At 48.6% G+C, this 17,586-nt stretch overlaps 1 protein-coding gene across 1 annotated transcript; it reads right to left on the minus strand.

Annotated features, from left to right (window-relative positions):
* Window positions 1-11,620: 11,620 nt before the first annotated feature.
* Window positions 11,621-13,201, minus strand: LOC119450585 (serine hydrolase-like protein). Its single transcript, XM_037714090.2, has one exon. It carries the CDS (start codon window positions 12,918-12,920, stop codon window positions 11,931-11,933), a length of 990 nt encoding a protein of 329 aa, XP_037570018.1. The 5' UTR covers window positions 12,921-13,201; the 3' UTR covers window positions 11,621-11,930.
* Between the last annotated feature and the right edge of the window lie 4,385 nt (window positions 13,202-17,586).

A 17,586-nucleotide genomic window follows, 5' to 3' on the forward strand; every position in this document is an offset into this window, starting at 1 on the left:
TATTGTGATAGCGATTATATGGACACTCGAAGCGCATTTCTACCGTCGTTGTCGCCGTCGCCGTGAGGTTCCGTATAAAGTCCAACGGCGATAATATCGTCGCCGCGCGCCGTACGCTGTGTGTGCGAGTGAAAGCGTTCGAGGGTGAGCCGTCAATCGCGGCTCATCGTGGCGCACGCGACGGAGGAAGGTAGGCCGGAAGCGCGCCGTCTTCTTTCGCGCGCGAGGCACAGGTGCGAGGCGACGGAGAGGGGTGCGTTATGCTCCGTCGGCTGCTGCTCACAGTGTGGTATCTTGAAAGCGATCTGCAATGGGGACAAAGTGCATGCGCCGAGTGCCGGTAGCCTCGTGGGCGCTGTGCTTTCGACGATAAGTTTGCGTTGGACCGAAAAGAGAGACAGCGCGAAGGTCAATTTGCCCGCTGCTGCTGGCGCGCTTTCTCACTCCGGCATTTTCACAACGAGTTTCCGCGGTCATCGAGCGAGATGTGTTCATGTTTACCTGTGCGCGCGTGACACCGTGCTTGTCTATTTAGTTAGTAAACGAATGTTTACAACTGTATACGACCCATTAAACTACTATCCTTGCTTCGTATAGCTCTCTACTAATTTGCTGTCGCAGTCGATGATTCGCCTTTCGGGCGAAACTGCGACATTTTACCAAAATGCTGTATTATACATTGAAGTACAAAGGTAACTGGAACGCCCACGTATTTCGTGCCACACTTTGGGAAATAATACCTCGAAACTGGTGGCATCTTGGAAATTCATTTCAAGTGAATGCGTCTTGCGAACTCACCAGCTACAATTCGTAAATTGCAATATGTATCGTAAAGTAAATAACTAAGAAGTTAATTAGTCAAATTTTGTTAATTATTTAAGTATGTGTTTCGATTTCTCGTGTTACTAATGTCCGCCTCTTCGAATAACCAAGCTCAACGATAACAATTATGCTGCCTCCCACAGGCGATTTCTAAAAATTACGTAAAACTTAAATATGAACACCCTATATATTTGTCACCTTGGGTAGTTAAACGTTGCAAGAGGTTAATTAGTGAACTACAAACAAACTTAAGGACATAATAATTGGTCAATACTTTCTTGATTAAAGGCTTTATAACATGCAAAAGTCAGGGTTGCAAAACGTATTATTGCTGCAATGTTATCGAATTGCAACCTTGTGTTATCAATTCGAGGTGTTTCAGCAGTTTTGTTTTTCGCCAATTCAGTTATCTGAGGGACTACATCAAACAAAACACTAAACTTTACTGTTCATTTCTTTGTACAAAATTAAGTTCCTATTAGTTCAGCGTTAACTTAAGAGAAGTTCTGCTTTTCACTTGTGTTATATTTAGGAAATATTATTTAGGTACGAGCTATAGTTTCATGTTCAGATTCAGTTAAAGAACTAAGAAGCTCGGCCAACTCTGCAAGACGTTCCTTTCTGTTAATTTAAGCACAGCAAAGCCAAGATGCTTATGGCATGAGGCTATTACAGTGTTTGATACCTTGAGCCTTGTTGGGCTAAATCCTGCAAAATGAGTGCACTGAACCGTTTTTGAAAATAGTTGCAAGAAAAGTTTAAGTGAAAGTGGGTTGGGCGTGTATGATGCATAGAAAACACAATTGGTTGTGCATAGGAGTAACAAGATGTACACCAGGGGAACAGAAACGTAGTCATTAACACCGGAGTCTCTAGTGGAGCGACATAAAAAATTCGAAGGTAATGGAAAGGTGCAACTGACGTGAGACATGGATACTTGGAGAACGAATGAAAGATGCGTTTGTTTTTCAGTTATACTAATTGGCTGAATGCGATGGAGATTGAAAAAAAATGTCACAGTTTCGCCCTAAGGGCGAAGCAATGAATGCGATAGCAACACAGCAATGTCATACGAACTAAGGTGAGCGGCCTTGGTAGCAATATGAATTGTAGTAAACATGAGCTGATTAAGTAAGCAGGTGTGCTGCGGCGTAAGTAGACCGACATGAAGAGAGACTCGATGACCACGAGAAGGCGCGTGTGAAACGGTGGTGTTGATGAGAAGCGCTTACCGTGGGCAGCGCGTGCGAAGGGACACACCTGTAGTGCTGCACTGCCGATCTGGGCAGCATTGCATGTGTAGCGTGCGTTGGAAAATGTGGCCCGACTATTACTAACTGAATGAACAAGCTTGGTGCGAGCGCGCACAAACAAACATGAATAGATCACACTGAATAACTGCAGACAACGACTGTCAAAACGCTGGCAGCAAGCGCATACGCCGCAGCGGCGAAGGTACGTGCGGTCTATCGCTTCAACGGAAACTGAGCGGCGAATGCACGGCGCATAAAGGTCAGAGCCGTGTGGAGATAAGAGACGGTGCGGGCGAGCGACGAGCGTGGTTGTCGGCAGAGTAGAAGGGCGCCCCCCCCCCCCCTCCGCTCCCTACGGCGCTGGCTTCCCGCTTCCTTGCTTGCGCGTCGGAGATTGAGTGCGTTCGCTCTCCGTGATAGCGCGCGTCCCCGCACGCTTCCGCTCGGGCATACGGCGCGCGGCGAAGATTTTATCTATAGGGAACCTCACGGCGACGGCGACGGCGACGCCGACGGCAGAAATCCGGTTGAAGTGTCCATATAATTGCTATCGCAATAAAAGGGTGGTTAAAATAGTAGCTCACTGCGTATTTCATTTGACCGCGGCACTGAATGACAAAAGCAAACGTTGCTTCGACATAAATGTTTAGACGCCGTCCACGTATCGCCTCTCGTATATTTTTTTTCTTCTATGGTGTAGGTCTGTTGCAAAACTGCGCTTGTTTGTATGTCGCGAATGCCGCTTTTGACATCGCCGCTCATTTCACGCCAGTGTTTACGTACGGACGCGCCGTCAAGTTTCAATGCTACGCGCCAAAGCATCTCTACCAGCTGTCAAAAGGCGCCTACACAATTGAGGAAAGAAACATCGAAGCGAGCGATTATATCTGTCAAGCGGACAAGGCGCGCCGCATTGGGAAAGCGTATAGTAAAACAACGGTTAGGGGTCTTTCACCTTGTCTATATACTCTACGGTCGTTTTGGGGAGGTTAGTGTTTGGGTAGAGCACACGCTCTCGCAGGAGCGATTCCACGAAGAAGTCGCTATTCGCGTTCCTCGCGCCGACAGCACGGGTACCACTGCCTCCACGGAGTCTTGCGTGCGAACTGACCATCGCGGAGCCGTCACGTGCCGTGGTCGGCGCGAGTGAATACGAGGAAACGAGCAGCTAGACAAATAGAGTGGCACACGAATAGGCCAGGCCTCGTCGGCACGGTTTAAAAGGACGGGCGTGTTGGGCCGCGTGAAAAGGTCTTTCCGCGTCGCGTCCTTCTTATGAACTTCGACGCGACGTTTCGCAAAAGCGCCAGCCGCCTCAGCCGACGCCCCTCTCGCTTGTGCGTCGTTGTGTGTACTCGGGCGAACGGCAAACAACGACCGCGCGTGCTGCTGCAGCCGCAGTCGCCCGCGCGACCGTTCGTGCCGTAAGGGCCGAGCGGCGTTGTCGGACTTGGTGTACGTGTAATTGGCCTTCGCCGCGAGACGGGCACGAAGGTGATGGGTCGTTTCCCACGAAACAACCGGGTGTATATCGTAAGACGACGCCGTAAACAGTGGATAGGAATAGGAAGATGCGCTTCGAAGAAGCGTGAGCCTCGGGCTTCTGAACGAATACTTATAAGAGTCGGTTGCGAAATTGGTATAGGCGTGAAAACCGACACTCGGGGCGCTAAAGGGTTGCACATATATATACGAGTGTTCGTATTAAAGGTGACCGGAACGCAGTCTACCTTGCTCTGGCTAGTTTTGGTGTATATGATCTACGTCTCTCTAGTACATAATCCGATGTCCTAACTTTCTCGGGCTGTGTTTTTTTTTTCGGACCCTTAACTTAAAGTGGCAACCATGAGAAATAATTATTTGATCATTTGTCAGGCGTGGCGCTGCGACACGTCGTCGCTATGACCGCATTGTAATTCAGAGCGAAATGTTTTCTATGCACTCATCTGATGAAGCTGATACTCTTTGGTAAACTTCTCCTTAATGATAGCTGCGTCTTTATTTTTTTTTCAGATGAAAGGACTTGCCACGAGACATATTCAAGGAAGTCAAAGAAAACGAGTAGTACTGCGTCGTGTTGTAGCTGCATCAGTGGCTTGGAGAATTTGGGGTCTGTCTGCCACCCTACGGTTAAAGTTGTTCTGTGTTCCGCATATTGATCCTTTGGTGGCAAAAAAAAAGTATCTTATAATGAAGTGACAGGACTTGTATTTTTGAACTTAACATTCGCAAGCCAGCGCCTATAAATATTAGCTTGATCAGCTCGTGGCGCGCTTTTCTACTTTTCTCGCTGACCTGTTGGTCACGCGAACTTGTGCGAGGGGAAGAGATTACGTCACTTGCTCTGCCCGCGAGGGCGTCGCTTATAAACACTAAAATAAAGCCACGCATTTTATAACTTTGCCTAGCAGCTCGCAGTTACTGGTGACCTGAACGTGATAACTTGTACCTTGCCCGGCTCAGCATTAGCTAGCGCGTAAGGATCACCAGTAAGGTTATCAAGTCATTAACATGTTGGTGCGATATGCTCGCAAGTAGATGAACGTCCGCCGGAGTTGCTGGAGCAATTTGGGCTGCCCATGAGTCATTCTGGTGCTGTACTCCAGGTGCAGGTGACCCGAGGCGCAAAGTTTGTGTCAGCTCCAAGTTTCCGGAGAGAGATGTTTTCTATCCCACGAAGATTACGAAAAGGAACATCTTACTTGCCGTGTTGCTTTCGCGGATGTGTCGAAATCGGCTCTCCGGGGAACGCCATGCATTCGCGATGACTTGGGCGCAAAGGAATATATGAGTGTAGCTGCTGACCATTGTGGCACCGTCGCTTCAGTGAAATAAAATTTCGAGTACCATCGATTATAGCGTCATTATTTTCCACCCGTGAAGACTCATTTCGAATGCAGGAAATTGCAAAACCTTTGGGGCTCGACTTTGTTCGCAGGAAATGACGCTGTGCCTATAGTTGCGGCTACGTGACTATGTAATGACGTGGCCAGTCAAAGCGCGTTGATCGCGCATCGACATGCCCCTTATAGCGGTACGCGTGAGTGCGTTCATTAATTGTTCGTTAGTGTGCGTTCAATATGATATCCCAATGTGCTCGTGGAACCAAGCGCCTAAAAGAACATTGGAGGAGATCGTGTTCACAATCCCCCCCCCCCCCCCCCCCCCTTGCCTCCCGCCGCCGCCATCGCCTTTTTTTTTTTTTTTCATACCAGCAGTGGTCTTGCCGTATTTTCCTTTGGCATAGTATCTAGAAGAAGTATCCCATGTTAGGTGTGATAGCTAGCAAAAAAACAAGAGAATAAGTAAAATGTGCTTCAATGAAAGTAGAAGCTAAGGCAGCCAGAGTCACAAAAAAAATAATGGCTTCAACGTTACGAGGCAAATGAAAAGAGAAACACGAAGGATCATCACATGTTCGAGGGTTAGCGAGAGTTCACTGAGCCGAAAAACATGACGCCTTGAAGAGAGGAGCTACTCAATGATCACTAAATTCTGGCACGCCTTTATGTAGGAGACAGGAATTCAGATGAAGTGATCAGGTATGAAATCGTGCAGGTGCACAGGGTTCATGGTGTTGCCCAATAAAGGAAACAGTTGTGGATGGCCGAGCGATGCACTTTTCCATTGATATAAATCGGATCAGTGTGACAGCGATGACGACTCCACTACGACACAGGAAGTGTTCTTATGTCAGTCGTGCTGGTTTTCGTTCACGACCTTTTGTTTTTTATGTATATATGCGTTGGCCACGAAACCCGATCGAGAGCTTGGCGCTACATTTATACGGCTTATAGCGGGTAAGAATATACGTAGTTTGGCACGCTAAAGATCGAAAGCATAGCCAGCGGTGCGGAACTTTCCGAATATACGGTGATTATTAGAGTTAACACAGCATTATTACTAACCGGATTAAAATATCACTGTTTGCTATTATCTCTCCTTTCAATGAGTTTCTGTAATTCTGTAAGTACAACGTCGGGCACTCGTTGTTTGTAAACCGAAACTATGGTATAACATACAGGTCGTCCCTGTCAGCTTTTTTCTCAGTTGTTCGTAAAACTGATCTCGAAGATTGCAAGGAGATGTTTGTAATTTACCGGATCAGCTCGAAGGGTACCCAACAACTCGTTCGATACGTGCAAGATCCCCTTACAAGAAACACCCGGTATCCCTACACGGGCGCTAGTAATATCCCACTACGCACGTTGGATTTTCTTAAGCGGATAAAAAACAAAACGAATTTTTCTGTATTTCAAAAATTGTGTACTTGAAATTGAAAGTTTGCAATGCTGTAAGCTCAAACACTGATATATAAAATTGACTGTGCCTTCTTGCGCTCATCTGTCGCACTTGCTGCATAAGTCTTCCGTTGTCACGAGAAGCATATATGCACGCGTGTGAGTTTGCCCGGAGATCTACCAGCGCCACTACGCATTTAAGCATTCGACGTACAGATATAAGGTAGCTTCATGGGTTTAACGTTTTGCTCGCACATGGTCAGCCAAAGTGAGGTTCTGAGCCTCCTTTCTACACTGCGGATATTGCTTTAGGGAAAGCCAGTTCTCGTAGGACGCTGACGAGAGAAGACACAGGCTGGGGATAAGAGAAACTAGTTTATTGCAAGATCTGCGCTCGGCGCCTTCCAAATTTGGCCTCCCCTGACCTTCTCACCAGGTCTACTTAAAAACTCTCCTTGCAAGAAGCCTTGAGTAGTTGGTGCAGGGCTGTCTCACGCGAATGTATGTTCCCACAGTTTAGGCCCTGGAGATACACGTTTTCACCCATGGTGACGTGAACATCACTGCAGTCGCCGGGCCGCCGAGCGCGGTGTAGTGTGCACTCTCACGACCTCGACGCCGTAAATAGGGCCTCGTGCGCTCGTCATGTAAACAGTCGTCGGCCGCCGTGGACTTGGAGGGTGTCGACGGAGACACTTAAGCCCGGCCGAGGCTGCTGCGGTGGACCGAACGCGCGTTGACCGGCAACACCACGTCAGAGCTAGAAAGCTGTCACCGATAACAAACAGTATTTCATCTGCGAGCCCGTGTTGTTTACAAGAGCCGCATAACGTCGGAGTTTGTCTAGCCGTATCCGTGTATTGCAGGCTGTATCGGTCATCGCTTCGCTTTGCCAGACAGTCAAGAAGGTGGCAAAAGAGTCATATGATCATAATGTACAAAGCAAAAAAAAAAGAAAGAAAACGCAAGCAAGGAAAACTTGAGATGACACAAGTTACACTTGAGACACATGTAGCATAATGACAACAACTTTACCTCGCCTATTGTTTATTTAAGGTTTTGTGCAAGTAATGTTTTGCATGTGAGCCGAAATTAAGTTATAAGCACGCTTCATTTGCAACTAATTTCACTGACTTGATATTTGGAGCTTATACAATATAAGTTACGGTGTAGCTGCTTGGAACCTTGCGGGCTGCTCTTTCTAATTGCGATCAGTCAGCGTTCCTGGTCAACAGGCTCGTCGAGGCTGGCTCCAAAGTCATCATTCCCTGGTACCCTAAAGATTACCGGAAACAAATCAAACGATCAGGTATTTTTCAGTATGTTCGAGAGCTTGGCAGATCCAAGTTTGTTATAGCGCCAAACTAAGGGTATTTTGCTTATTTGTCGCCGAAGACTTCCCTGCCATTACAGCAAAAAAGGTTACTTTAATTATACCTTTTCTACCGCTGCCTACGAGAATATGAAGAGAATGCAGCATCAGTGAAGAACTACATACATTTTGCCTTCCCTTCACTAGGATAAAAAGGCAGCGAACAATATAGGTACGGCCTTGGTCAGATCAGTAGGTAAGGCCTTGCTTGACACTGCGGGCAAAGTCTATGTTATGGACTGGGGGCCAGGCGAGAGCCAATCGGCAAAAAGCAGAGCAGACAGACGTTCACCACACAAAACCTCCTCATTTCTTAACGCAAACCTTCTTTAAGCCGGTCGAAAACTCACCCGTTAGAAAGAGGGATTACCGCCTTTAACTCAAACGAAGGCTCACCAAAGGAAATTACTATCGCCTAGGAAATGCATAGCTACGAGCTCCAGTATTTCGAAATCCGTACTGGGTTGTATTGGCATGGCCTTCTCGCAGTTTTGCCTGAGTAGGCGGCTAGTACAAAAGTGTGCAGGAGGGAGTCACACGTTTCACAACCCCCTCCCTGTGCAGTCTTGAAGAATCGTAACCAAAGTTGAATACTCAATAAAGATTCCAAAATTTCGGGAACGTAATGTCCCGTCAATCGCCCACCGACTTCAACAAGATTCAACAACAGGATGAAAAAAAAAAAAGACAAAACCAAACAGTTGGCTTGCAGGCTTATGTGCGTGTCTGTGGTCGCGCACGCACGTGGTTGCAGTATCCCGTCGTAATACCAGAGTCCTCGTCACTTCTCCGCACATTACCCCCCAATTCTGCCCGATCAGTGTAATTTGTAAGAAAGATGGATCCAGATGGTGGCGGAAGTAAGAAGCAGGAAAAGTTAACAAGCCACGAGTCAAGGATGACCGACAATCATCCCGAGTAACCGATATATTTCGTAACCGTTGCGATGGCGTCCGCATCGAACCTAGGTAAGATAGGGTTAAATGTGATGCAACTAGAGAGCTTAGAGGCCGTACGCATCCTGCTAAGTGGCATCTCTGTGCGTCCATAGTGAATCAATGGCTTGGTCTAGTAATGTTAAGGCCTACGAAAGCGGACGCGTTATCTGCGGATGCAAATTGCTGGTTCAGTTCGCCAGCGTCATTTGCCTCAGCGCTTGACGGTGTTACGTGTGCCCTTACTACGATGCTGATCGCGTTGAGCCGTGAAAAGATCTTCGGGTCTCCTATGTGCAGTGGCGGTTCCTGCTCGGATAATGCTCAGACATGCGCTCCGTTGATTGTACTTGAATGACTCGACCAAACCGACATCCGCTGCATCCAGCAAATGTCTACCGTCGCAGTGTGTGCTGTTCACGGGTAGCATGGACCCGTTGCGGTATACAGCTTACAGTGACTACGGCGTTGCGCTGCTGAACTCGAGGTCACGGGTTCGGTCCCGGCCGCGGTGGCCGCATTTATACGGGGACGAAAAGCAAAAATGCTAGTGTACTGAAATTTAGGTGTACGTTAAAAAGAAAAGTAAAAAAGACAACAACCAGGTGGTAAAAATTAATCCGGAGTCCTCATCATGTTACAGAGGTTTTATCAAGTAAAAGACCTTAATTTAATTTTAATTTTAGTTCGTGGCAGTATACTGCGCGTTTCATGCACATTGCCTAACGCGCACACGAAGGTGCTAATAAGCAGACGCCACACGTGCGTTCTCTCAAGGAAATTAATAAGACAAGAACGCGGTAAAATTGCGCCTATACTGTCACCACTGCAAACGTGCGTATACCGGCAAGTCGTAGCGCAGTGTCAGCAGGTCGGGAGACTTGCGGGTCCTTTCACGCACGGGTGGGTGATTTGTCGGCGTATTTTGCAAGACTGACTGTGCGAAAGATGGATTGGCGATCTCATGGAGGAGGTACCACTAAAGGTCACGGTAGGTGTTATGGGCCGGGAAGGGCAGCATCCTTCTAGATTTACCCGACAAATGGAACCATCACTTTACTACTTGGTTGCCGAACGCGCACCTTGCAAAATGCCAAGTGATAGAAGAAGCGGAACTTGAAGTCAGCAGTGCATAGTGCCGAAGACACCAATCACGTGCCTAACGTCCCTTCGTGGTTCTTCTTGCATTGAGGATTGGTTCAGCCCTGTGATATTAAGGTATCTATTTTAAATCAGAAGCTAACCATGAGTACAACTTCAATAAAAAAGTCAAACGCTTTGAATATTTGCTAATGAGTGCACCTAATGAGTTGGATACTCGCAAGAGAGTGTTTTTGCATAGACGCACTAGCCGCGAGGCAATTTTTGTAAATTGTCTGCCTCAGTGCACTATAGGAGGGGAGCTTTTAAATACGCAGGCGAGTTACTGCGTACGCTCGTCTAATACATATTAAGCCGCAAAGTCAAATAAACAGTGTGACTAGTTTTCCTTTAATTCCCGTCCCAAACGTCGACGGATGATGAAACGTCGACGTCTGGCCATGAGCTTCTTGTGATAAGAATCATAATGAGCTCAAGCACTTATTAGATACTCTGTTCACGAGATAGGGAACTTTCATCTAATGATGGGTTCCGAATCAACAGGCCAGTTGCAAAGCTTTTTCTCGCTACAGAGGGCGAGTAACCTGATCTACAGGTTCCGTCTGCCTCGTAAGAAATTTTGTAAATTAAAGAAACAGAAAATAAGGTCTGATAAAGTTCACTCACCTTTTGTCCCACAAAGTGCGGAACGCTGCTTGCCACTCCATATTTCCCACTCGCTCAACGCAGTGAAGTTCATGAATAAATAATTTATGAATACGGAAGGTCCTTTCTCACTTTTTTGTGTATTTTCGCAGAACTTATTTGCTTATCGCATTTTTTTATGCGTCTTCCACCCGTGACTACCTTCAAGGCTGTTGGTTGCGTAAACTGGTCGAGCAACTTGCCCGTTCGGGCGTCCCACTGCTTTACATTCCCGCCAACAGCGTAAATTTTTTACTCGCTATGAAGATTGCTATTCGTCAAGATCAGTAGCGTTCTGCTGCGTTCGAATCGAGAGCATTCTTTTTCCTATTGCGCAATTCATTACAATCCTAATTTACTTGAAGAAATGGAGGACTGCATTTCAAACGTGATTACTACTAATTCGAATTCGAGTGCAGTCGTCACAACTTCGCGACACTTCTTAGGCCTTACGCTCGAAATTCACCTCCGATAATATCAACTACCTCTTCCGCATACTGCGCCCACTTGTATCATAGTATACCCCTTGAGCCATCTCTTTTCGCAACCAACTGTCCACTGCAAATACTTTGCTTGCAAATACAAAGTGCAATACTCTATAAATTTCGGTTTGTGTAAACTTCTGGAGTGGCTCCCCTGGTTTATTCTGTCTTTGCAAGCGCGTTTATCGTATAGAGTGAAAACCGGAACAGTCCTGGAATGACTTACTTTATGATGGTTGTACGAATGTAGGTCGCATACTATAGAATATTCTGATGCAATTGCATATTCCAGTGAACTTTAGCTTCTTGGTTTGCCTCACTGATTTAGAGAGCTCAGTTGAACCGTTATGCGCGCAGGCCACATACGTATATTACGTCATTAAGTGCTGCGGCGCAAGTTATCAAAGTAGTGGTAGCATTTGGAAGCCTCGCTTGATGGACACACAACGTTAACGGTCCGAAAAAAAAAGGAACAAGAACAAAAGAACCGCCACTTCCAAAAAGGTAAAAAAAAGGAGAAATAATTTTCAGACAGTTATTCTGACTTAAGCATTACAGAGCGGTTGCGAGCGGGCATATCCGGCACCTACTACCTAGCCTGGAACCAACATCAACGGTCCCTTCTTATGCTTTGTGCTACAGACAATAAACGTGGTAGGAAACGACCATCCCAGCGAAGTTTCAAAAAGAAACTGCTTTCTGGTGGTCAGTAAGAAACATAGCAGGCCACTTGCAATATCAGAAAACAGGAAGCTTTGGTTTATTTGGCGTTAACGAAAAGTAGAAAACTCTTCGCATTCAGCGACTGGAGCGTTGGCACGCCCAGGCCTTGAGAGGATAAATACACGTATGAGAAACGAAGAGTAGGACGTGAATGACATGTTCTACTCCAAGATGCCCGAAATAGATACTGTACATACAAATGCTCCGACACATGCTCCACAAATACATGCAAACTGGTCACACAGACATGCGTACTGACAAAGTCTATGTACATCCATCGTGTCAGTCTAGAGACGCACGAGGTGCCATCACTCTGGTTATAACACGAAGTCCGTGAGCAGTGGAGTGACATCCACGCAGTTCCTCTCAAGCGAGCCTTCGTAGACCAAGGAGGCGCAGGAGAGGTCACTCAAGCACGACTTTCGAAGAAACTCGCTCACGTGGCTCGCGACAAGCCCTGGGTTGTTGAGGTGGACGTGGTGAGTGCCGTCAACGTCCACTTTCACGAAAGGGTCGCACGACGTCCTGAAGAAGTCCTCGCAGATGCGGAGCATCCCTTCTTCGTCATCGTCACACCAGTCCTTGGCACATACCATTAGCAGGGGGCCTTGGTACAGCGTCATGGTGTTCTGAATGGTGAGGGGGTCCTTCTTCATCTCGGAAAGCGTGTACACCTTGAGGCACCGGGATAGCACGGCTAGCTGCAGGGTCTGGCCAGCCTCCTCTTCAGCGCCGAGCAGAACGCGCGCCGACTCTTCGTCGAGCGAGCCTCCAGTGACGTCGACGAGGTCTCGCACCACGGTCTCTATGGTCTCCTCGCCGGCCTTCTGGTATTCGAGGTTTCCGGACGCCTCGATGTGCTGCACTAGTGTCGGCAGCATGTGGCCCGGATGCGTGTTCACGGTGTCCGACATGCTCAGAGACACGACACCCGTGCAGACGTCCGGCCGAAGACCGGCGTAGTAGAGTGCCATCGTGGCTCCGACTCCGTGGGCCAGGATGGCGCAGTAGCTCCAGCCCAGATAGTCCAGCACGCAATCGATGTCCTCGACGAATTGCTGGTGGCTGTACTGGTAACCGCGTGGAAGGTTAGACGAAGCTCCGTGGCCCACCAAATCCAGGGCGACCACTCGAAACGACGGGTCCAGCAGGGGCACCAGGGTGTCGAACGAGGCGCAGTTGTCAAGCCAGTCGTGGATGGCGAGCACCGGCAAACCGTCCGACGGTCCCGAATCCTTTGCGTGCAGGTAGCCATAGCCCACTGGTATCAGCAGGTCCTTGGACTTGAGAGACCGTCTTCTTTCCATGGCGATATAGCCTCTACTCGCAGAGTACGGCGATGGAAAACGAGGAGTTGGGCGAACGACGAGGTCTACAATGACCGTTCACGCTTTTCGCACGCTGCGCGCACACGAGAGACACGGCGGTCGTTGCTTCGTGAGCTCCGGCAGAATAGTGTGAGCTTGTTTGGGAGCGTCAGTGGCTTTTATGCGCCAACTGAGGTTACGACTGCGCTGCGGTGACTCCTCCCTGCCTCCTCGCACTCCCGTTCCCCGTAGCTCCCTCCTCCTCCGTCACCTCCTCCTCCTCCTCGCGCTCTCGCCCGCACTCTTCCTCGGCGTCGACGCGCGCTACGCACACGTGCTGGAGGCGCGCTCGCGAGCTTTCTCCGGTCCGCTGCGCTCTGCAATCCCGCTGTCCCGGTTCCTCACACAGGTGGCGGAGTAGATCCACTCCGGCTGGAAACGACGTTGACGAGAGGGAAGTGTGAGAGAGGACAGGTGGTTGAGGGAAGGGTTGGGGGTGGGGGTCTATGCGGAGAGGCGACTCGGCAAAAGCTCTTCTTTTTTTTTCTTTTTATCACTCTGCCAAAACAACAACGGTATTCCCCCGGCGTGTGGCGGTGGCTTCCCCTTCCAGAGAGGCACTCTTTCCTTTCTCACTCTCTCCGGAGTGCCGAAGCAGCAGCAGCAGCAGTTACTCTGCTCTCTCCAGCGGCAAGGCCGCATACAGATGCGAACCGCCAAGGGCAGCCGAGACCCACCGGCGGCGGCGGTGGAGAAGGCCAATGGAGCCGCCGCCAGCACTGATGCAAATGTCGCGCAACCCAGTCGCGCCCGGTGTCACCAAAAAGCGCGTGAGCGCGCGCCTTGTCGGATCGCTTTTTCCATTCACGTGCACGCGTGCTCACAGCCCTTCTCCTCGCTCGTGCACGTCATGGAAGAGGAGGGACAGCTCCCGCCGAAGCAAGCGTTATTTTACGGCGCAGGGGCCCGGATTAAGTTGGTTGCCCAGCGGCGGCGGCTTGCCCGACCGGTTGATTTCGCAGGCAGGTCGCGATGCCCGACCGATTCGTCTTGTCGTCGCGCGCCGATGTTTTCGATATCTTTTCGTTCAAGGTCGAGGGCAAGGCGGGGGGTGTAAGCTGTCGCGAGGGGGTCGGATGGAAAGTGTAATACCGGCGTGGTCTCCCGCGTGAACGACTCGGTGTGTGTGGGAGAGGCCCGGTGGAGCTGGCGTGTCGAGTCAGCGGCTTCCGTTTCACCTGGAGATGATTGTCTTCTCAGATTCTTCGTTTACGACATACATGTTCTACAAAGCTGGGCGTCATGGAACACTTCCTTCTGCCCTCTCCGCTTGACCACCGTGAATCAGAGATCACGTGCAAACACACGCGCGACCGTGTTTGTTCACCCCGGGCCAGAACAGAACTTCGGGAAAGTATTTTTTTTTCTTTGGTCCGCCCACGCGTCGGTCAGCAAGCGTGACACTCTTTCCGCCATCCACGGCAACAAACCTGTATTCATGTCACGCATGAGCGACAGTTGCAAGGTGAGAGGAGGGAAGGCTGTCTCTCTCATGGTCGCGTGACTCTGACAAATCGGGCAGATTTTTCCCCTGATAAGAGAGAGAGAGAGAGAGGTATGAAGCATGTTGTGATGATGCATGCTCAGCTTATACGACAGGACCGGCACGTGAAGCCGCGATTTTCGCACGACGGGAATCCCGATGTTGTTGCTTGTCAAGCCCCGAGACTCGAAGCCGATGCTATCCTGAACCTATATACAGACGCTCAAAGCTATAGACCCTTCGGTTTCACGGTCGTGCCGTGGAGGCGTCGGCGTACTTTCCTGGCCACGTCCCAGAGAGTTAATACCGCTGATTATACAAATTACACATCGCCGACGCTGCTGCCCGGTGCACGCCGTTTTCACCGTATAGCGTTCTGGCTTGAGCGGAAGTTGGCCGCAGGAAGTCGAGAAAGCTTCGTCCTTTTAGCTCAGCACATGACTGCGAATAATTAGACGGCTGGTGCCTCGGCGCCCGACAAAGGTTGCCTTTTTTACTGCGCCCGGCGGGCAACTTTTCCTACTCAAACATCGTATGCTACGGTTAAGCAAGGACCTGTCGCGGGGGCCTATTGTTCTCAGCACTCGCTTCACCTTCCCTTCGGACTGACATATCCAAGGTGGCAATGACGGCCTTCTCTTGTTCCCCACGCGTTCCTCTTGTGTGTTTGACTATACTGGGTGCCATCGTCCAGCGCCGAAAGTCTTTCCTGGTTTTCTTTCTTTTCCTCCAGAAGTAAATAGCCTTACTGCTGTAACATGAAAATGCAGCGCTGAGTTGTACTCAGAATATGCACGCTGGCCTTAGGATCTTCGCGAAAGTGTGTTTCTTGTACGCAAGTATGTGGGAAGTTTCTTGTTGCGAAAAGGGGGCCAACAGTGAAAGCCACTCGAAGTACACAGGACAAGCGTTTGTTTTATGTACGTCTGCCTCCTCTTTCTATATTTTTTTTTTCGCTCTCTGAATTACTACAAACACCCAGACCAACTCGCAGTCTACCATTGTCCTGCCCTGCCGAAATATTGGCTCTTCGCCGCACAACTACAGTGCATCCAACGTGATGGTTTGCACGCTATCAGAATACAGTTAGCACGCAAGCTAATATAGTTAACTAAAGAAATTTCTTGCTTATTTTATGCATATTGGTTATAGAAAGTCAGAATCGTTAGGGTGCTATTAACGTTCAGCCGTAACTTCAACAGCTACATCACCATGGATCAAATGGTGCAAGTTTTCTACGCTACACGAAGCACTTAACAATTTGGAGAGGTGTCGAGAGACTCAGTCATAGTTGAACTCAGCACAGTAGTTGAAAACTAGTCACATGCAGCTCTCATTATCAGCAAAAACTGCGAAATCTATAGAAAAAAACTATAGGATACGATATGATTAAAAAGATTGGCCGCATATCTGCTTGCTTCGCTGCAAATGACGTCGAAAGACGGTAATCTTCTGCCGCCCCTGATACGTAACACCCTCTCTTCTCCTCCCTCCCGCCCCTCACGCTCTTCCCCTCCCTCTCACTCCTCCCTTGATGGATGCAATGAAGGTTTTTCTGAATTCAATTCAAATTCCCCGCGTTCGCCCTGCTCTCGCGCGATCTGTTTGGACCTTTTATTACTGTTGGCTTAAAGCCGGCTACAGAGCCGCGGCTTCAGTCGGCTTGTGTTTAACGTATAGCGTCTCTTCGGCACAATTTCTAACGGGTTGATTTTTTTTATTTGCAGCGTTTCATTTTTCATTTCTTTCTCTCTCTCTTTCATTAAATGGCTCTCTCTCTCCCTCTCTCGCTCTCATTTTCTCTTTCTCTCGCCCATAGCAAGTTCTGTTACAATAGTTGGTACAACGCAATCATATGGTTTCCATAAATGCATGTTATACAAGCGTGGCTATATAGACTAGTGGTTATGACACTCTCCTTCGGACCGTGGGTACCCGGGCTCGGATCCCGCCTCGCCAAGAAAGCTTATTTTATTTATTTGTTTATTACTCTCGCTCTCTGTCTGTCTTTCCTTCTCTCTCTGCACCTCCTCTCCTCATGCTTGGTTTTGGCCGGGCAGTTGAATCGAGTGACAGACAGTCTGTTCAGACAGACAGACAAAGTTTTTCGCGTATAGGTAGCCCAAGAAAGACTGTCGTCTTTAAAAATGTGTACATTCACTTCAACCATGAACTCAGAATGGCTTTGAGCTCTTCAGTGATATGCGTTGCCGGACGAATTGGTGTATGATTGGAAATCTGAAAACGAGCCCTAATAGGAAAGGTGTAAGGAAAGGCACAGGACCGCTGCTAATTCGCTCCGTGCGCTCCTTGCGCTACTTGCCGTACGCCTTCTATTCGTACCAGGTGTTTGTCTGCAAAGTATACGTATATCCTGCAGACGCCTTGATTCGAATGAAGCACTATGACAACGGGTATAATAAGAAAAGTCGCATAGTACGGGTCTAGACTTTTGATGCACAAGAACTGCCGGAACGCCAAATACCACTTAAATATATTATCAATGAGCTAATTATATGGAACGCTTTTATTATTATCGCGCAGAGGCTCTCCGCAAATTAACTGCTCTTGGATAGGTGTCTCCGGCAACAACTACCAAAATATTGCGCCCTCTTGTATTCAAGACCTTCTGTAATACGACTGGCGCGATATTAAACGAGCAAATTCACAGCAAAATGTCATGGTTACAGTAAAAGAGGGACAGAAATGACGTGTGGGCTATTTTGACGACATGCATACGTGGCCGCTTATTGTTGTGCTACTCTGCAATCCTATGTTGGGGCCGTTTCATGTGCTCATTCGCAGTGAAAAGCTGTGACCGCTGCTCGCCGACGATTACGATACTCCATAATGCGAAATTTGAGCGCAGCTGTAAACGCTATTTCATTTTGCAATATATCTTGAGGCAAGGAATTTGAGAGAGACATGTAGCAGAGTCGGCAATCATAAAAAATCTGATCCGCGGGTCAAGCGCGTCGGCGTTTAGGCATAACTCGTCGAAGGTTCCTGTAATCGCTGGTGCCGCTTGGCTTCGAGAAAGTACCACACAATTCGCGTCACGCATACAATCAGGTTACAAAACGATCTCAAACCATAACTACCGAAACAAGCGTGAACGAGACC

The sequence above is a fragment of the Dermacentor silvarum genome, chromosome 4 (genome assembly GCF_013339745.2).
Source record: "Dermacentor silvarum isolate Dsil-2018 chromosome 4, BIME_Dsil_1.4, whole genome shotgun sequence".
Classification (NCBI taxonomy): domain Eukaryota; kingdom Metazoa; phylum Arthropoda; class Arachnida; order Ixodida; family Ixodidae; genus Dermacentor; species Dermacentor silvarum.

Bases quoted from the DNA above. Each gene is read 5' to 3' on its own strand.
- LOC119450585 (XM_037714090.2), bottom strand. From the start codon at position 12,920: ATGGAAAGAAGACGGTCTCTCAAGTCCAAGGACCTGCTGATACCAGTG.